Below are 21,054 nucleotides of genomic sequence, written 5' to 3' on the forward strand. Positions count from 1 at the left end.
TTCTCCAATGCCTGGCTCACATGTAGTGCTGCGACTAAGTTCTGTGTGAATACTGTACAAGGCAAAGCAAGGGCGCATTGTGAAGGAGGAAGCAAAAGAGAATGTGGTGTGGAGAAGACAGGATGTTTGTAAAGTCAGAAAGTTCTAGATCAAATCCAGACTTGACCAGTTGAGTGTCCCTAAGCAATTTACTCAGACTTCCGGCCTCAGTTTCCTACACTCGAGTCTTCTCAAGACCAATTGGGCTAATGTACCTACTGTGCCAGTGGAGCACCAGGAGTAAGTGAAAGTTCATAAAAGCTTCTTTCTTCCCTCCCACCCCCCACATCCAAACTCCTCACTAGGCAGAGGTTTGGTTTTTCTCGTTCATGCTTTTGGAAGGTAGAAAAGTTTAATAGTAATTTTTCCCCAATGAAGCATGCACACTTCGATTACAACAGAAGTACTTCATTTGATGGTACTATTTTAAGTGACTTACGTTAGTATACAAAAGAATGGCCGTCATTTTGTACTAAAGAAGAGGAATATTTTTTTTTTCTCCTGAGTATGGCCTGGTTCTCCCAACATAGCCCAGATTAGGGTTATTAGAATCCCAATTCAGGCATACCTGGCACCTGTACTCATTCACTGAATAGGTTTTCACCGAGCATCTCTGCGTCCCAGACATATGCTGGGTCCTAGGTGCAAAGATGAGTAGGACTAAGAAATTTCAAGTCCCTAGGGATTGTGGGGCAAGAGTTTGGGAACAGACAGGAAGTGTGCATGTGTAGTGAAGAAACTTGCACTGGAACAGGAAGTGGAAATGATGGAGGGTTGTCCTGACCCTGCCTCCACCTTGCCATGGCCACCCAACACAAGTATTCTCCATGCTGAATGCATATGTCAAATGAAGGTTCAAACCAGATGAAAACAAAGCTCGCTTCAGGGGCAGAATGCTGGAATCCTTGTGAGCCAGGACTTATGACCATGCAAATTCTCAGAATGGTACAAATTCCACAATCCCAAACTGTCATCCACACTGGCTGTACCTAAACTGCATTCTTAATCAATCTGGTGGAGCGATTTCTGTATTTCCTGCATGAACTGTTTCTGCTTTGCTTGCTAATTTTTCTCTTTCTCTCCTTTCTCTCTCTCTCTCCCTCTCTTCCTCTCTCTGCTTTCTTTCTCTGCACCTCCTGACCCCTCTTTGATCTTCACCACGGTGGCAGAAACCGAAATGGATGAGGAGAACGAACTCGGGTCAGAGCAAGAGACAGAGTGAATGACGGGACCCCTCAGAGTGCAGACATCCAGGAATGGACCATACCCAAGACCCTGGGGCCCCAGAGCTACTCCACCCCTTCCTACCCCGCCAACGCTCCATTTCCAATTTCTGTGCGGATTAGTGTGGATGTTGAACAAGGCAACACAGCGTCAAGCAGTCGAAACTGCTGTGTAATGGAGAACGGTTCCCTCCTGGAGGGCCCACCCATCATTCAAACATTACTCTGGAAAATAATGAAAAGCCAAGGGGGATTTTTTTTTAGCACCCTCCAAGCGGACCATACAATTCTCAAAGGAAAAATGACTTTGGTTCCAGAGACACAAGATTTCATATACAATCACATGGCCCTAGGCTGACCAGGTCAAAGTGAGCCCTGGTTCCTCATCCACTCCACACTTCAAGTTGAACTGGGCCAGAAGGCCTGTGACTTTATGACTTTAGTATATTTATCTGTTGCTACTTTCTAACCATGAGTAGGTGTGAAACTAACCATAACTCCTAGAGCATGGCTTTTTAGGAAATCTAGACCTATTCTCATCCACAGAAGTTTTGCTTCCACCTAGACCTAACACGGGACTGAAAGCCCGTTATCATTATCATTATTAGTATTCTTTCCTCTGGACCAGGGCTTATAAATTTTGCATCTCTGAAAACTCCCTGATTAAAGGTTTCAAAAGATAGGTATCACGCTTGAAAGCACAGTCCTCAGCTCTCGCACCATGGGCCATCAATGGGTCACGATAAAGGGCTCTGTTAGTGGCAGCAGGAATCTCTGCCTCAGCCTGAACAAAATCAGAATAGACGCATCTGATAAACCCTTCATTACTGTGACCAGTCAGTCAGTCTATGTGGTGATTAATGAGGGCTTTCGACGAGGGCAGAATCCTGTGCAGGTGGATAATGGCAGGTCTGGAGATGGCAGTGCCAGCCTAGGGCAGGGGTGCCCCCGAGAGCGGAGATGAGGTGGGCAGTCAAGATGGGCATCAGTTAAGTCAATACGTTTAAGCCCACAATGTGTAACAGATATTTTACTCAGTGTGATAGAGGGGATCCTAACTTAGTCAGAAGATCCGATATGGACCCAAATAATTGCAACACTGGGCAACATAAGATGCACACATCAGAGAGATGAACAGAGGCCTCAGCAAGGGGAAATAGGGAAGCAGCCCTCTCCAAGTAGAAGATGGAGAAAAGGCTTTCAAGAAGAAGCAGCGCTTGATCAAGGCCTCAAGGGTGGCCAGAGCGTGGACCACATGGTTTCCCGTGTGGGGAAAGCAGGCGAGTGAGCGGCACAGTGAGGGTGTGTGATGCTGGAGCACAGGTGCACCGAGGGTGGGGACCAAGAGATGCTGGGGTGAGTGCCAGGAGAGCCCATGGTGCATTGTTCTGCAGGAAGCCCCAGATTGTGGCAAAGCACACTCAGGATGACAGGTCAAGAAAGATGTGTCTGAAGGAAAATAAATGGCAGCCAGTAGTGACAGCAGAGACAGGGTATGGGCTGCGTCCCATCCCAGGGAATGATGAGAAAGGGCATCCAAGGGAATGGAAAAAAGGAAGAGCGTTTTGATTCCAGAGTGGGGAAGTGGCCAGAGGGAGTGTTAGAGAAAGGATGAGACCCCTTCCAAAGCAAAGAGGCTAGGCTAGCTGAGGAAGGAGGCTCTGGGTATAGCATCTTTGATTGCACCAGGTGGGGCTCAAGGCCCCCGGGAAAGGGAAGTTGTCTCCAGGTCCCAGAGAGGCATGGCTCTTCACCTGATACTATAGACTTGGGAGAAGTCCCAAGCTGAAGCGACCCTCTATTATATACTATTTATCACCTCCATCTGCCTAGAGGGCCAGCAAAGTTCCTTCTCTAGAGTGATGAGAAAGCAGGTACTCAAGAAATATCTCCTCACCATTGCTGGCCAAGTAACAGTCTCTCAATAGACTGAACTTCTAGCCAGGGCTTCTAGGATCTAAGCCCAACCCTGCAATTCCTCCCCCTGGAACTAGGTATTAGGTCCAAAGGATAGGTAAAATGAACCAAAGCTCAGAGACACAACAGTAATACCAATATCCAGGCACCAGTGAATGGTATTTCCTAAAAAAGGAAGAAAGATCTGCTTTGAGACTCAGCAGGAAAGCACATTTCAAACTGTTTTATATCTTTAAATAATAGATGTTATCACCTCTGGTGACCCTAGTGCTGACCTTCATCATACAGAGTAGAACAGTGTCTCTAGTTTTGGGTTATCAAAATGAATGGGAACGATTTGTCTAGGGAGACTAGAGGTCAAGACAAAACATTAGCCAGTTCTCTTGGCTTTTGCCTTCCTTGTGGATAGGAGACACCTGCTGTTACCCTCAGCTGTCACCGCTCTCCTCCACATCGAAGGGCCTTGGAGCCATCTATGTTTTAAATTAGGTAACTCTTTATTCGATCAAAATGATAAATTTAGAGTTCTAAACTTAAAAATCACAAATTCTGGGTAGCATCTCAGGAGGAAATTGCCCTCTCTCTGCTTCCCAAGGAGGGAGAATTCTGGAAGTTCTTCTTTGTGGAGTGCTGTCCTCTGAAATTATCAGAAGATTAATAGTTAATGTCCATCATTACCCAGCTAATACTGATTTTAAGCCATTTTACCTAGAAAACAGATCCTTAGGAATTGTTAGTTGGTTTTCTCAAAAGAAACCTGAATTCAAAATCAGGTCCAGTTTTCTGATTGTACCTCATTGTGTGACCTTAGGCCAGTCAAGTCTTCTCTCTGGGCTCATCTGTAAAGTAAAGGTATTCTGGATTGTCCGCCTTTGGGCTTCCTTATGAACTACAAAGTTCTATCTACGACTTTTTTGTGATTCTTCAACTCTGACATAGGCTGTTAGCCCTAAAATGAAGATGCCCTTAGAAATGAGCACTGCCCCCTAAAAGAAGTCCCTGAAGAGACCGTTTGATAAATTGGGTCCTCAGCCCATGACTTGGGCTTCTGACAGACTTGTACTGGACTTTGTGCTGGCAACCCCCTAAGACCACCTCTGAGGAGCAGGCATCCTACAGCCAAGCCCAACATCCAGCCCCAACAATTGGAGAACATAAGCAGGTGAACGATTCAAACTTAGCCCACCCTGGGCCCCACCTCCCACCTTCTGTGGCCAGGATGCCCACAGAAAGCCAGCAGGGTGGGGCTGTGTGTTCATGCAGGAGCTGCTGTCTTTCTGTTTGTTTTTGGTATTTTTATGCCAGGCACCAATGTGAGCACATTAACTGCTCTTGCTCAGCATGTGGTCGGGTCTGGAAGAACTGATGATTCCTTGGTTCGTGTCAGCCAGAGTTTTTTCAATGAGCTACAGGCTTCATGCTTGGGCAGGAGAGACTAAGAGGATTGCACAATAGAACTGGAAGTCAAAGAAAGGACTATGTGGGGAAGAGACTGGGGTCTGCTTAAATCTCAGCAGCCCTGCCCCTGCCCTGGAGTTGACACAAGGCCAGGTGAGTTGGCCACACAGTAGTGCCACAGTAGATGGAAGAGACCCCAAAAGCAGAGCTACTCATGGTGGCAAAGGCCCTGTAAAATCTCTAGGGTACCATTCTCATAGACTAGAGCACTGCTCTCTGAACTTGTGTGCAGTGCACAACCTGCACATCTATATGAGACAGATCCTTCATATGGCCCCAAGGAGAAGAGCACAGGGTAATTAAGAGGTGTTACTCTCTTCTCTCAGTTGCAGACTGTGGAGCCCCAGCAGAGCTGAAACATGGGCAAATCACCTTCTCCACCAGGAACAAACTTACCACATACAAATCTGAGATCCGATACTCCTGCCAGCAGCCCTACTACAAGATGCTCCACAATATCACAGGTGAGCCCTCCATGCTAAACCAGCCCACTCCCACCTTGTACCATTTGGGCCTCAGGGTTGGACTGGGGGATGAGGCAGCTAGTCTACTGGCCGAAGTTTGGGAGGAATTGGAAGGAGAAACACCTGAGGGCATGTCTTACCTCTCCCTGCCTCAAGCTGACATCCCATGGGTTAGGCCACATGGCACCCCCAAAACCCTCACATGCACACTCAGAGCCCCTGGCAGAGAAGGAACCCTCAGGGAGATGGTAAAGCCAATCAGTTTTGCCTCTGCCACAGACTGGTACTAAGAAAATTCTCTAAGCTTCAAAGCCCTCACTTTTCAAAAGGGGAACTCATAGAGCTAATGTGAGACTCAGATGAGATGGCGGACACGAGTGTGGACACGAGTTTATTAAGTGGGGAAAGGAGGGCAGACAAGTGCACCACAGGGAACTTCAGGAGCAAAGGGCTGGTGACTGAGAAGGAGGAAGTGCCTTCCAGGGGCTGGGCTGGATCAAAGGAAGGGGGCAGCCCCAGACAGACAGGAGTCAGATTGTACAGAGCTTTGGACACCATGCTGAAGAGTGTGCTGTTTGTTTGTGAGGGCAATGGGGAGCTCTTGGTGATTGTGAGCAGAGGGAAGGCATAGATTCTAATTTTAGAAAGGTCCTTCAGGGTGCAGAGAGGACTGGCCTAAAGAGAATGGCATCAGAGAGACCCCTTGCAATGGCCTACTATAAAAGAATCAAGAACCCAGATCTATTTTCCATGTGCTACAAATCAACCATTCTCTCCCTTTTCTCCCATCTATTTTCACTCTCCCAGGTATATATACCTGTTCTGCCCAAGGAGTCTGGATGAATGAAGTACTGGGGAGAAGCCAACCCACATGTCTGCCAGGTACCTGACCCTCAAGTCCTCTGCCTCCAGGTCTCCCATCCAAGGTGCTCTGGCTATTGATGGAGAGTGGATGGGGAACATGATGCTTTGGTCCTTTGTTAAGGGCTACCTCAGAGAGCCCAATATCAGGTCTTGGCAAACCATCCAGCCTCTACATTCAGCCTCTGTTATCACGCCAAGAGCCTTCCTATCTCTTCTCTCTGCAGTTCTGCTCCATTCCCACCAGGCTTTCCCTCCAACAGTTTGTGTGTGCACCTCCTGTGCACCAGGGAAATCAAGAAAGTGGGCACTCTGTCCTCAAGTGCTCACTGTGTTGTAGAGATGAGCAACATAGGACAAATAACAGACAACTATAGGACAGAATAAGAAGTTCCTCCAAAGAGCAATGTATTCAAGTCTTACTGACCACTGCAGCCCCATGGCTCACCTACTCACCCCACTCTAAGATGAAAAAAGAACTTTGTGGTAACAGAAAGTGTCACTGTGTATAGAGATTTGGGAGATATTTTGTGGATATTTGTGTTAGCATTAAAAGTATAGGTGATTTGCATTGCAATCATAGTGCACACATATATTCAAATCAACTTTCTAGAAAACCGTAGCCTCAAACATACTCTGTAGGGTGAAACAAATAATCCACACCAAAAAGAAAATTAATAGTCATGGCACAGAAATATACACTCTTAATAAAAGCAAAAATAGCAGAATTGACTTAATTAATCAAGCAGAATTCATTAAAAGATACAACCATTCAGGACAGCACTGAGGAGTGATGTTGACCCCACCTACATATTTGCTGGAACAGCAGGAGCTTTGCAGTATAGTTAAATGTTGTGTGGCATTTGTATTTTACTGAATTAGAGTGTGGGGTAAACTGAGACAGTGTATTATCTGAACGGTACCTTTTAGTAATCCTCAATATCCACTCAGTAGGCTTCTATATGTTAGATATAGATGTTAAAATAGAAAGACTATAGGGTTGTCTACCATTATCTGTAAGAACCAAAGAAAATGTTAGCATTCTATGTTGGCCATCACAGTTGCTATGAGATCCTACAGAAGGACGAATTCACTGCGTGTGGTAGTCTGGGAGTGGAGGAGTCAGGACTTGTTAGGAAGACATCACTTGGGAGGGTTTTATACTTAAGAAAGAACTTGGAGGAGGTGAAGCGGAGGAAAGGTCAACCCACTCATACTCTGGTGATCCCCATCATCTCATTCAGGCTTAGCCAGGAGCACACCCAAGGGCACAGAGCACACCCAATATGAACCCTCAGAGAAGATGGGGAATGGTGGAGCTGTGGAAAACTGGAAAGCCAAATCCCCATTTTGCTAAAATACTATGTGGGCCAAAGGCAAAAACATTGCAGGTGGATTCCATCCTGGGCAGCCATATTGCAACCTCTGGAAGGGGAAGAGGCATTGAGCTGGGAGTCAGGGGCTTGGGTCCTAGTCCTGGTGCTGTCATTTTCTTATTGTGATCTTTGGTAAGTAATCTCTGGGGCTAAGATTCCATACCTCAGAAGTGAGGGAGTAGGACCAAGTGATCCATAACATTCTATAACCTTCAATGGTTATCATCCTCTATATTTACACAAAGCATCTTGGATACAGTGAGTCATGAAATTCTTTTAACACCTGGTATTGGGAAGAACTGTGGTTCACCATTGGACCATGCCAGAGATTTCTAAATCCTTTCCTCCTAAAACACAAAAATTGAACCCAAAAGCAAACCAGAAAGGAGAAAGCCATTTTATTTAGCATCATAACATCCACCTTTCCAAAGAATCTTATTAAGCAAATACTCTCTGCCCTTCATTTTACATGTGAGAAAACTGAGGATCGGTGAGGAGCACTGATTTATCCAAAGCTATCCACAAAGTTAGGGGCAGAGCTGGAAGATGAAGCCAAGAATTTTGCTGTCAACACAAGCAATGTTGAGCCATTCTTGACTCTATGTTTCATGGCATCCTCATGGACCCAGAATTCTAGAATATTATATTTTTGTTTTAAGGGCCCTCCCTCAGTACCTCCAGTGCTCTAGAGTCTGAATTTGGCTTCATTGCAGCTGAAGCTCTAGTTTTTCAAGAAGATTCCTTTATTCCAGGAAAGATTTGATGGAAAAGGGTAGCAGCCAAAAAGAAGGTCCCATTTCAATGAGCTTGCTCAAGGCTTGTTGCATCATTCAACCTCTTGAAAGGACAAAAGCACATCAAGATGAAAAGCAGACGTTAGTGCAGAAAATAAAACAAGAGTTAGAAGAAACAGGCTCTACTTCTGGCTCTGTCACTAATGACTTTGAGTATGTCACTTGCCTTCTCTGAACCTCGATTTCTCCATCTGTCAATTAGTGGTGCTCCAAGCTTCCCCAGCTCTGACATTGAAGAAAGGCACCATTCAGAGCTGGCTTTGTTGTAAGCATGAACTCAACCACAGGCATGTCCCTTACCAGATGAGGCCCTTTCAGCACTAAGTGAGTTGTTGTGCAGGGCCAGTCACAGATTGCCTTGAGATGTCACCTTGTAGGCTGCTGCTTGTAATTGGGAGTCTGGCCTTCAACTCTGAAAGACCAGGCCACAGAGAATTAGCAAAGGCCAGCTCACATCTGGCCTGATGTGAAGGACAGAGTGCCTAAGGATCATGTCAGAAGCTTTTGGCATCAAGAAGAAGAGCATCTGAAAAACATTAGGTCGCTGAAGGCCTGACCTCCCAAAGTTGCCAAGAAAACACAAATATTCCTTGGTCTTTAAAGAATTGTTGAAAGTATCCAGAACCAAAGAATGTAGCCTGGCCATTTGCAACCAGGAGGAAGCCCACACTCACACCAGGCTCACCTCCCAAGCCTAAGAGCCCTGCTGGGAAGGCCCATGTGAGCTTGTTCTTGACCAGCAGGGGACTGGTACTGAAGACCCTCTCTGCTCATGGGCCAAAGACATTTGGCTGCAGGAGGCTGGTGGTGCATGTGCATGCTCAGGGTACAACTCAGTGGAACGAAGTTTGATCAGACCTTTCTTCTTCCCCTGAAGGTACTACATGGTTCCTGGGTGCAATGATGGGTGGCTCAGAGCAGAGCCCATGCATCATTGCTTGTAGATTATGCCACTTTCCCCTAACCTTGGATGCCCTGGGCATGCATTCATAGCATGAGTCCTTTAGGCCAAAGAAGAAAAAGTTACAGAGCCCATGACCATGATCTGTATACGTAATGAGGTACTGTGGGATATGGGACAAGACATTGACCTTAGAATCTAGTTAATTCTCCTACTAACTTAATAGTCATATGTCTTGGGCTAATTGCTTAACCTCTGGAGAGTTTTACTCCCACAAAATGGGGATGGCCATGGAAAATGAAATAAAAATTGAGGGGAATTTGGAATTTGAAGGATCTGTGGAGATCATATTGGCCAACTGCTTCATTTAGCAGATCAAAAATTAAGAGACAAATTTACTTAGAGTCACACAGGACATAGGAGAGAGAAGCTGGGTCAAGTCCCCAGGTATCTTGACTCCCAGCCCAGTGTTTGCTGTGACCCGCTGGACAGTCTTTTAGTTTCCTTCCATCGCTTAAAGCCCATGACCTATGGTTTTCAGAACTTTTCTAAGTACCCACAGCATGGGCCTCTTCTGGAATATGAGCTGGTCAAAGCCGAAAGTGATGTTGGCTGGAAATGATTCAGGATGGTGAAGCCCCCACACATGAAATGGTCTGGTCTGTCGATGGCACTGGCTACAGAAGGGCCAGACCATACACAGGCCAGATCAGAAAGACCTAAGTCGAAGATGACACCTGTGTAGAACTCTCCCAGGCTAGTGTGGCCCTGTGATGTAGAGTAGGGTCCCGTGTGGCATAATCTACAGTGAATGATGTGAATTTCTTTCAGCAGCTCTTTCCATATGTCTGACCTGACCAGTCTCTGTCTCTTGTCCCCATTCTCTCCTTCTCCTTACAGTGTGTGGTCAGCCCTCCCGCTCTCTGCCCAACCTGGTCAAGAGAATCATTGGGGGTCGGAATGCCGAGCCCGGCCTCTTTCCGTGGCAGGCCCTGATAGTGGTGGAGGACACCTCAAGGGTGCCAAATGACAAGTGGTTTGGGAGTGGGGCTCTGCTCTCCGAGTCCTGGATCCTCACAGCAGCCCACGTGCTGCGCTCCCAGCGAAGAGACAACACAGTGACACCGGTCTCCAAGGAGCATGTCACCGTCTACCTGGGCCTGCACGATGTGCGGGACAAATCAGGCGCTGTCAACAGCTCAGCTGCACAAGTGGTGCTCCACCCAGACTTCAACATCCAGAACTACAACCATGACATAGCTCTGGTGCAGCTTCAGGAACCTGTGCCCCTGGGACCCCACGTCATGCCCATCTGCCTACCAAGTCCTGAGCCCGAAGGCCCGGAGCCCCACATGCTGGGCCTGGTAGCTGGGTGGGGCATCTCCAATCCTAACGTGACAGTGGATGAAATCATCAGCAGTGGCACACGGACCTTGTCCGATGTCCTGCAGTACGTCAAGTTACCTGTGGTGCCACACGCTGAGTGCAAAACCAGCTATGAGTCTCGATCGGGTAACTACAGTGTCACGGAGAACATGTTCTGTGCCGGCTATTATGAGGGTGGCAAGGACACGTGCCTTGGAGACAGCGGTGGAGCCTTTGTCATTCTGGATGACTTGACCCAGCGCTGGGTGGCCCAAGGCCTGGTGTCATGGGGGGGCCCTGAAGAATGCGGCAGCAAGCAGGTCTATGGGGTCTACACAAAGGTCTCCAACTACGTGGACTGGTTGTGGGAGCAGATGGGCTCCCCACAAGGCCTGGGGGCGCTCCAGGTGGAACGGTGAGCTGACTGACTTCCTCAGGGCCTGCCTGCCCCACCCCAGCCCGAGTGAGTCTGCACACGCACTTCCGACGGCACACTCCACGTTACTCACCAGACCAGATGGAATGGAACGCGCTGTTCTCATCCTCCCAAGACAGCCCAGGGGCCCTGAGAGCCAGCAGTGTGGTATAGGAAAAGGCTGTGTAAGAGACCTGGGTGTATGGCCCTGAGCAAGCCCCTGCCCCTCTGTAGGCCTCACTCTCCCCGGCAGCACAGTGAGGGAGACTAGACCTCTGGCCAATCCCAACACTCCTCTTTGGGAGCGCTTGACCCTGGTGGTCTTATGCACTCCTAGTCACTTACCAAACCCGCTCCTCACACTGTTGGTGTGCCCGAGCTGGGACCTGATTGTTAGAAAATCTTTCCTTATGTTGAGCTGAATGCTGAGTCCGTATGTTTTCCCTGATCAGCCCTGGCACAGACAAGTCTAGTCTCTTCTAGGGTTTTAGAAGACAGGGATCAGAACCCCGAGGCCCTGTCTCCTAGGGTGATGCCTTGGCATACTTTTGTTCCTTAGGTTTCTCTCCCAAAATCTTCTTGTAGTCCAAGCCATATGCCTGTGTTCTCTATTAAAGGAATTTCAAAGGACAACGAGAAAGCTGGGAAGGTGTTGTGGTGACCAGAAGGAGAAGAATATTAGTGGGAGGCCCCCCATCCCTAATAAATTCCTATTGTCAATTCTGAACACATCATTTAGACCCATATGTTACTCTCCAATATCAGCTGACAACATGGGCGTCCACACCTGCCGCTCCAGACAAGCATGAAGCAAACTTCCAGCTTTGAAGTGTATCATCTGAAAGGGCGACCTGAGCCCCAGCCCTAGGCGTGGAGACACAACTGGATTGTTTAGAAAAAGAGAAGGCCCACACTGTGTCCTGTTGGGCTTCTGGGCAAGAAAATGGAAGAAGGGTGGGCTCAGGACATTAGGAGTAACCCGATCTCACCAGACTGCCCAGCGTGCCCGTAGTCTGAGCTCTTCAGAGAACCCACCTGGCATGGATGTTCAGAGAGATCCACCCCTCCGGTTTCCAGGAGCCCGAGTCATGGGAAGCAGAGACTTGCCCATGAAGACTTCTCTTGCAGGGAAGAGAGAGAGACAGCCAAGAGTGTTGGGTTCCAGTCCCCTAACTGGCTGTATAACTTCTCACAAATCACTTTCCCTTTCTGGGCCTCAGTTTCCTCATCTAGAAAAGGAAGACATCAGATCCCTCTCAGTGTTCTTCTAGTGCTAGCATTCAGTCTTCTGACTGCCAGAGCCTTTCCCTGCCTCTCACAGGGCTGACTGTGTTCCTCCTCCCCAGAGCTTGCTTTTCTGGGGATTCTCCATCAGAGAAAGGCAGCCAGAGAAGTCTCTTGAGAAGAATTCCAAGAGAACATTGGGAAGTGTCCGCTTGTCCAATCAGTTCATGAAACACACTCCTATGTCTATGAACAGTGCACATAGAGAATGCTGTATTTTGTATATTTCATACCACAAGCTTCACTACTCTGCAAGGTGCCTCTGTGCTCTGTTTCTCCTGTCAGGGGTCTAAAGTGGAAATAAACCCTCTGTGGATAACAAACGGCCTTCATTCTGAGGTTTGGTTATTGTTGATGTTTGTGTATTTTGACCCTTTGAAGGAGACTGGCCCCTCATTAAGCTACTCTCTCTCCCATTACAGAAAAGGTACAACTTTTGTCATTTGGACATCATCCAAGAAAGGGTAAAATGAGGAATGGAGTCAGTTATGGACATGTGTCCCCCAGGCTGTGTGTGCCTTCACTGAAGCACCTGTCATTTAAGTCCTTGACTTCAAAGAGGCCAAACTAGCATGCAAGACAGGGTCACGTGCATCCTTGTCTCACACAGGTGAAAGCAGCGAAGTGTCGTAAGAAGAGTAGAGATCACAGCACTGTGGGCACTTGAAGGTGGGAGAGTCACAGGGCTGAAGAGGATTTGGGGAGCTTTATAAACAGGCTGCAGAGAACACACCAGGAGACAGGAGAGAAGGGCCAGTGTGGATGAAGATCAAGCAGGGAAGCATGCCTGAGTGGAGAGGTGCATCAGGGAATCAGGGAAGGTGGAAGGAGTCTTAAAGGCCATACAATGTTTGCACTATGTCCTGTAACCAGTGACTCTCTAATTGGGAGTATATTAGAATCACCTGGAGTGCTCCTTAGAAACGCAGATTCCTGGGTCTCACCGGCAGAGGATTCTGAGGGTGGGCAGCACAGTGTGGGAAGTGGGGGGAGGGGGAAGGTGCTGGAGAAAAAGGTGCAAACCCACCAGACCTATGGCTAAGCCAGTGCAGAGGTGGGAGCTGGGGGAGTTTAAAACCTCCAAATGATGTATTCAGCAGGGCTCAGTGTATAGGCCTGGTGTGAAATAGTGCAGGCACGGAGCTGGTGGGGAGGGGGGGCACAGCTAACCTGCTCATGAGGGCTCTCCATGGATGTGCTCATGGTTTGCCTTTGTTTGGGGTTCGTATCAAAATGAAAATATCATGTTTTTTACACTATTGAGAACTAAAAGAATCCTAAATTATGCTTGACATTGTATATGTAGCTGGTCTCGAGCACTATCCTGTCTTGCGTTCTAATGTGTGTCAGATTTTTACTATCCTCTAAATATTAGGACTTTATGTTGTGACATATCGAGACACTGAGGTATCATGAGGTTACATGGAAACCACCTTGTGACATGGCAGGGAGGAGTCACATTACTCTCTACTTCCCCTGGTGATTTTTTTTTTTACCAGCTTTAGGATGCAATCTATGCAGACCTTAACAGACATCTGGAATATCAGAGGGGAGAAGGTCACGAGCAATCCAGCTGGAGATGTAAGGAATGAATAAGCAAGAAGGGAATCACTGAGAAGTGAAGCCAGGTCAGAGATACTGATTTGGAATCCATCAGGGTACAGTATAGACAGTAGGATGGCACAGGAGACTGCTATTATCTACTGGAAGTGTCCAGAAGAATGGGCCAAGGACTGATCAAGGGTGCCGCAGCATGGAAGGCATGGAGAGAAGAGAAACTCCAAGAAAGAGACCAAAAAGAGGGGTCAGAAACACAGGAAGAGAAGTGCTTCAGAAGCCAAGGAGGCATTATCAGGAAGGGTACAGTAGTCAACAGTGCCAATGCCACAGGACAGTCTGAAGCTAACCTCCAGGCAGGACACTCCCCAGGGACAAGGACCCAGCCTCTACTGTCCACTCAGAGGCTCTAGGAAGCAGGGCGCCTGCTGTGTTTAAATCTCCAACTCTCCCTCCTCCTCCTCCTCCACCTCATCCTCCTCCTCCTCCTCCTCCTCCTCTCTTCTCTCTCTCTCTCTTTCTTTCCTTCCTCTCTCCCTCCCTCTTTTCCCCCCTCTGTCTCCAGACTTTTCCTAGGTTTTATCTCTCTCTCTTGAGGCAGGCAACTATCCTTACATCCACTTTTCTCTATGACTTATAGTAAAAATTATATGATTATATGCTTAGTTCTCTGGGTTTGGGTTCCTTGAAACCTACAAATCTTTTACCACAATCCTTGACTCTTCAAATGAAAGTTTAAATTTCCAACTTTGCTTTCTACTTTGCTCTTTCAAAAGTCAGAATTGTATCCAGCCTCACCTAAAACAATGGATGCTCAGCTTTAATAATAAGGAGCCAGAGGGCAAGGGGAATTCCTGGAGATAGAGAATATATGACAGAAAATTTCAAATACTGTTTTCCTACACATGAAAACATGCCTTTTGAAGTCCTATGTATGGGCCCAGAGTCATTCTACCTCCATATATTGTTGTGGATCTACTAAATGTCCAAATAGCCACTTTATTTCCAAGTGTATGCACAGTCTGGCACTTTCTTCTTCCAAATCCACCTCCAAAGGAGAGGAGAGGATGTGGAGACTGTCAATTCCTCTTTCCATAAGTTTGGCTATGGAAGGGAGGAGAAGGAGAGACTGTAGAATGAATGAGAAGCCAGGAAAGTGGAAGTGCGATTTTAGGATGAGAAATTGGCCATGTTTTGGAGGTGTGGGCAAAGGAAAGATTCAAGATATCAGAGAGGGATGAGAATCTCCCAAGCCAGGTCCCCAAGAGTGTGGAAGTGAGAAGATCCAGAGTCCAGAATTAGGTCTGAAGAGAAAAAGGTTTATAGACAGGGGAAGATGGAGAGAGAATGCTTGGGAGAGTTCCCACCCAGTGGGCTCTGATATTCTGCTGGGAGTGGGGACAGGACATTAGCCTGGGACATTAGCCAAGGGCATGTAGAATGAAGCTACTGGAAGATACTGAAGATGCAGTCAAGGTTAAAGCACATCCATCTGGGATTTCTCCAGCCCTACTCAGCAGCCTGGTGACAGCTACCAAGAAGGCAAATGGCTACCTGGATCCAGGGGCTTAGGGTATGAGTGCTCTAGGAAGTCACATAGTAAGAGTTAGTGGTGCTGGATATGGTGGGAAAATTCCTGAAGTCAGGAGACCTAGATTAGAATTTTGCCACTAACTCATAGAGTAGCTCTTTGCAAGTTAATTCCCTTCTTAAAGCCTCAGTTTCCTTAGGTGTATGATGAGATGGATAGACTAGATGGTCTCCAAGGCTGTTCAGCTGTAAGATGCTGTGTGTCTGTGTCTGTGAATCCAAGTCAGTGGAAACAATATGGATCAGGGAGACCCTTGGAGGGGTCTTCAACCCCTCAAGGGCCTGAGGAAGGGCTTCTCTGAGAAGAGATCCCCCTGGATAGAGCATGAAAATTCTTTATTAGTCAGGACTCTTTCATTCATGTAAAAGAAACCCAATACAAATAGCTTAGGGAAGAGAGAGAGGGCAGGGGAGGGAGGGAGAGAGAGTTTGTGTTATAGGCTCACATAGTTAAAAAGTCCAAATCACAAGACTTCAGGTATGGTTAGATCAAGGAACCCAAAAATCAGGATACAATCTTTCTCTTGCTTCATCCTTCATCATCTAGACCCACTTTTTTCCACTAGTAGCATCATTCTCTGAAGACTCTCAATGAAGTGATCATTGATAGATCTTGGATTATAACCAGCAGCTTAGCAACCCCAATAGAGAAAGGCCTTCTCTTTTTCTAATACGTTTAGCAAAATTCCCAAGGCCAGCTTTCATTGGGCTAGCCAGGGTTACATTCCCATTTCTGAGCAATTGTTGTCCCCAGAGGATGACAGGATTTAATTCATTAAGTCTGGGTCACATTCCTATGTCTGGAAACAGATGTAAGATCATTCCAACTCAGGACATAATGGACTAAGAATGAGGGAAGAGTAGACCCCAGAGGAAAACTGGGGTGCTGTTACTTAAAGTGCAGTGAATGCTGGGAAATCAAAAATAATAGATGTTCCTAAAAGACGATGATGAGCTCATACCTCTAGCAAAGAGCAAGATGAAGCCCAGAGTGTGATCTGTCCCTCCCTCCTTTGGCTGCAGTGTGTGGGCTCCCCAAGTTGTCCCGGAAGCTGATGGCCAGGATCTTCAATGGACGCCCAGCCCAGAAGGGCACCACCCCCTGGATTGCCATGCTGTCACACTGGAGTGAGCAGCCCTTCTGTGGGGGCTCCCTTCTAGGTAAGGAGATGTGGAAAGGGTGGGGGACCCAGGATTCGGGGACTGGGTGAAAGTGAAGGGAACCAACCTTCATTCTAGAGACTGATCAAGATTTCTTCATTGAGAATCACTGTCCATACTAGTAGCAGGACCCAGAAGGACAGTGTGGTAGGAAGAGTCCTTAACTGGAGCTAGGAGACATGTGTTCCTGCTCTAGGTTGCTCCTTCAATCAACAAACACCTATGAAGTCCTGGTCAGTCTCTGGCACTGGGAAGGAATAAGTCAAGGAGTCAGACCCTCAAACATGAATTACAAGGCACTTATGTGCAGCTCAAAGGCATGGTGACTAGGGCTGTGGGACTGGAGAGAACCAGGAAACTCACCCTGGAGAAGTCAGGGAAGGGAGATTTACAAAGGCCCTGAGTGCCATATTTAGGAATTTAGATCTATCCTGAAGGCTGCTGCAGATTTATAAACATATTCTGGAAAGTTCTTGCCGGGGTAACACGGATTGAAGGAAGAGTGAATCCAGAAGCCAGGAATTCAGTGAGGTAGCCATTGCAATTGTAGGGAGGGAAGTCATTAGCCTCAGCATAAGGACATGGGACAAGGGAAAGAAATAAGGCAGACTCGAAAGTATTAGGAAATAGGACTGTCAGGATTTTGCAAGGAGTGAACGTGGGTGGGAAAGGGAGTAAGGGTGGGAAAGAAATGGCTGGCGGCTCTTCCCACTGCAGTTTGGTCCAGATGATCAAAGATCCATTCCAGCTCTGACATCATAGGAAAAATGAATAGCAACCTAGAATCCCTGGCCAGTTCCTGGTCTGATCTCTGAGAGATCAGAAGGCCTGAATGGGTCCACATCTGCCTGGGCAGCTCCCAGGCTGCCAGCCTCGTCTCTCACTGACTCACCTTCCTGACAGTACAGTCAGGTAAGGACATGTCCGTGCTAGATCAGTGCTTTTCAAACTGTAATATGAATAGGAATTACTTGAGGGTCTTGTTAAAATCCCCAGATTTTATTATAGAATTAATAAAGATTGTATTTCAGTAAATCTGAGGCAGAGCCTGAGAGTCTGCATTTCTAAGAAGTTCCCAGTTGAGGCTGATGCCTAAAGGGTAGCCAGTAAGCACAAGGCTTTTTGCGGACCCATCTTGGGCTGTGTGGAGTTCACCAAGCCCATAGGTTTAAGGGAGCCCTAAAATCCCATTGAAGATGTTCAGTCTTGGCCTCTTGGTTAGAATAGATAGATGAAATCACAGATTTAAATCCTCATCTTCAGATTAGGGTCAAATGAGTGTCTGAATTTGGGCTGTGAAACACAATGGAAAGGGGAAAGCCTGAAGTAGTCTAAAGGCTCTCAGCTCAAGGCAACAAAAGGCAGGAGGGGGCAGTCTAGGGCAGTACATATGTACAATTCTGTTCTCAGGCTCCAGCTGGATTGTGACCGCGGCTCACTGCCTCCACCAGTTACTCAATCCAGAATACCCAGCCCTACAGGACTCAGACCTGATCAGACCTTCTGACTTCAAAATCATCCTGGGTGAGTGAGGGGCAGGCTGACTCCTGAAGCCAACAGTGCTTCCAGGCATAGACTGTGTCCACTCACTCACTCATCAGGGCAGGACACCTGGGACGAAGAATGAGCTAGAACTGGAGTCCAGAGGCCTCAGTCCTAGCCCAAGGCTATGATTTGCAGGTAGTGAGACCATGAGCAAGTCGTTGAAGTCCAGCCCTCAGTTTGTATAAGTAAAATAAGGATCCCAGTCTAGATATTTTCTAAAGACACTTCAGGCTTCTATGAATCCATGGTTTCAGGTAAGTCACACACAGATGATCCAAGCTGACCCTCTCTTTTATAAAATCTAGACCATCAGCTGATTCAGTTCGGTTCAGCACATACTTACCTACTGACATTATGCCGGGATCTAAGAACACAGTGTAATTAAGAGCCAGTTCCTGCACCCCAAGGAACTTACAGCCTACTATGAATATGAACACAGAGACCTCTAGTATAAGATAGGAAGCAGAGAGTCCTATAGGAGGGGAACAGATGAGGTACCATTGGAATTCACAAGAAAGAGACTTCTAACTGAAGAATCTAACGCAAGAATCAGGGAAGCTTCATGGAGGAGGGAACACCTGACTGAGGCACTGAGGTGCGATTATGTAGTTTGGACATGTGGCAATGATCATCAGAATGAGGATTATAAGGCAATGGGATCAGTTCAAGAAGAAAGCCAGAGGTAGGAGCCCATGACTTTGCAGAAGTCAAGTAGGGGATGGCTGGGAAAAGAGCAGTGAGAGGCAGAAAAGGGTTAAGGCTGAAAACAGGCTGGATGGGACAGGGGGTGACAGGAGACAAGGTGTGATCTTACCCTCCATGTCTCCATTACCTGCATGCCTCATGGGCCTTCTCTTGCCCAGGTAAGCATTGGAGGCGCCGGTCAGATGAGAATGAACAGCATCTCAGAGTCAAACGCTTCTTCCTCCATCCCCTGTATGACCCCAACACATTTGAGAATGACGTGGCTCTGGTGGAGCTGTTGGAGAGCCCGGTGCTGAACGACTATGTGATGCCCATCTGTCTGCCCGAGGGGCCCCCACAGGAAGGTACTCTGCCGCACCCCTGCTCCCGCCTCTGCAGAGCAGCAGGTGCCTTCACAGGGACTTCTTCTCCAGCCCTGGGGAGGTTCTGGTGCCAGCCGAGCCTGCTGACCATGTCTGCGTGATCCCTCCACTGCCTCCCCTAAAACAGCTAAGTCAGAACCGGCTCCATGGCAGGACAGAGTAAATAGGCAGGCTTGACCAGTACTGTAAATACTATGTCAGTCAGGATCCAGATGAGAAAACAGAAACCAGACTAGTTATCACAAGAGAGAGAATTTAATACAGGGCATTGGAGGACTAGGACAGTAAAGGGGGATACTAATGCTAATGTAACACAGGTAGTACCCACAGGAAGAACCCACCCCTCCTGGGGCTGGGGGAACAAAGGGGGGAGGGGGCAGTCACAGGACCTAGAAACTTGGAAAGGGGATTCAGAAGCCCGAGGAGAAAGCCCTGTGCTGAGGTGCTGGGGAAATAGCCAGGGCCAGCCCCCAGGGCTAGGGCAATGCCAACAGTAACAGCAAGGCTTCCTGGAAACGCCCCCTATTTCTGGGACCCCTCCTCCTCAACAAAGCACAACTCCCATTTTAGAGCCTCATCTGCAGCATCACAAAGCAGAGTAAAGAGGAAACTTGGGCCCGAGAGACGATGGTTTCATCACCACATAGATTCAAAACCCCACCCTGCCGTTTCCCAATTGGGTGACCTTGAGACAGTGTTAGACCCTCAAGGCCCTTACCTCTACACAGAGGATAATACCCTATAGGGTGGCTGTGATATTTAAGTTCAATAATACACTCAAACACACTGGCTTTCTTTTCATCTTGGTCTAAACCCAGTAGTGCCGCATCGTAGCTATCCTTCTTCGGTTTGATCAAGTTATAAAACATGGCTGAATAGAGCTGAGCCAACAGGAAAGGCACAGCGATGACTCTGCTTTATCAGATGTCATGTGCCTAACACGTACCAGTTGCTTTGCTTTCGTTAATTTATTTATTACTTCTAAAAGCCTGGTGAAGTGGTATTGTAGTCCTATTTTCCAGATGAGAAAATGAGTCCTCACAAGGTGAAGTGACTTTACCCAAGATACGGTTTGTAAGAGGCGTAGCTGGGACCAGAAGCCAGGTTTTCCCTCTTAACACCCAATGCTGTTTCCAGTGTCCAGACTCTTTTTCAAATGAAGAAATGATTGCTCTATCAGAGCCCAACCCATTTCCACACTGTCCCAATATTTGCCAACTTCATATAGACTTCTAGAATATCAGGGCTAGGAGAGGTGTTAGAGAATACCAAGTCCAGCCAATTCATTTTGTTTTATGGACAAGGAAGCCAAGCCTCAGCAAGGGAGGGAGGTGAGGGGGCTCCCCGAAGGCAGCAGAGCACATTGTGGACTAGGCTGAACTTTTTAATTTCTCACCATTATTGATTGAACACCTACTATGCACCAGCACTGCTGGAGGCATGGGGATATAGCAGGGAAGAGAGAGAAAGCTGAGTCTACTAACTTAATGGAGCCTAAGTTCCATGCTAGTTGGGAGCAGGAGAAACTGGACAACAAATTAGCCACCTAATGAGTCCTAGAAACAAATGTCCGAACCTCTATTGCAGGTAAGCTCCAACCCAGCAGTTCTCCTCTCCAGCATGCTGCCGTTCTCCAAGGGGACAAATTCAGCCCTTCCTTCCCATGCAGGGAATGATGGGACAGCAAGACTCAACCCTCTGAGAACCCCACAGACAGCCTCTCTTCTCTCACTGTGTCTTCCTTCCTCCAGGCGCCATGGTCATCGTCAGTGGCTGGGGAAAACAGTTCTTGCAAAGGTTCCCAGAGACACTGATGGAGGTGAGGTTCAATTTATGCCCCATAGAGAATGATGCCTCTGCCCTGCATTGACCCTTTCTGCTCCATGTTCCCCTCAGGGATTTAGAGTTTTGGGTGAGAGAGACAAAAGGGGCCCAGACCCACCTCCAAAGTTCACTGGGACTTTGAACCCCAACAAGTTTGGTCTGTTTGTTCTACATGGGGCACTAGTCTCTAAACATTGTTCAGTATTTCCGTAA

At 47.5% G+C, this 21,054-nt stretch overlaps 1 protein-coding gene across 3 annotated transcripts in view; it reads left to right on the plus strand.

Moving 5' to 3' along the window:
- MASP1 (MBL associated serine protease 1) overlaps positions 1 to 21,054 on the plus strand; it is a 60,901-nt gene that overhangs the window by 36,811 nt on the left and 3,036 nt on the right. Inside the window, exons 9-14 of one of the 3 annotated variants that reach the window (XM_043594628.1) lie at positions 4,964 to 5,101; positions 5,909 to 5,983; positions 16,268 to 16,405; positions 17,816 to 17,929; positions 18,814 to 18,999; positions 20,769 to 20,836. In XM_043594628.1, the coding sequence (XP_043450563.1) occupies positions 4,964 to 5,101; positions 5,909 to 5,983; positions 16,268 to 16,405; positions 17,816 to 17,929; positions 18,814 to 18,999; positions 20,769 to 20,836 (719 nt within the window). Of the gene's footprint in view, positions 1 to 1,208; positions 1,949 to 4,963; positions 5,102 to 5,908; positions 5,984 to 9,933; positions 12,422 to 16,267; positions 16,406 to 17,815; positions 17,930 to 18,813; positions 19,000 to 20,768; positions 20,837 to 21,054 lie in introns of those variants that run through there. The other 2 variants (XM_043594627.1, XM_043594629.1) reach the window with 2 other exon arrangements.

The sequence above is a fragment of the Prionailurus bengalensis genome, chromosome C2, assembly GCF_016509475.1.
Source record: "Prionailurus bengalensis isolate Pbe53 chromosome C2, Fcat_Pben_1.1_paternal_pri, whole genome shotgun sequence".
Taxonomy (NCBI): Eukaryota; Metazoa; Chordata; class Mammalia; order Carnivora; family Felidae; genus Prionailurus; species Prionailurus bengalensis.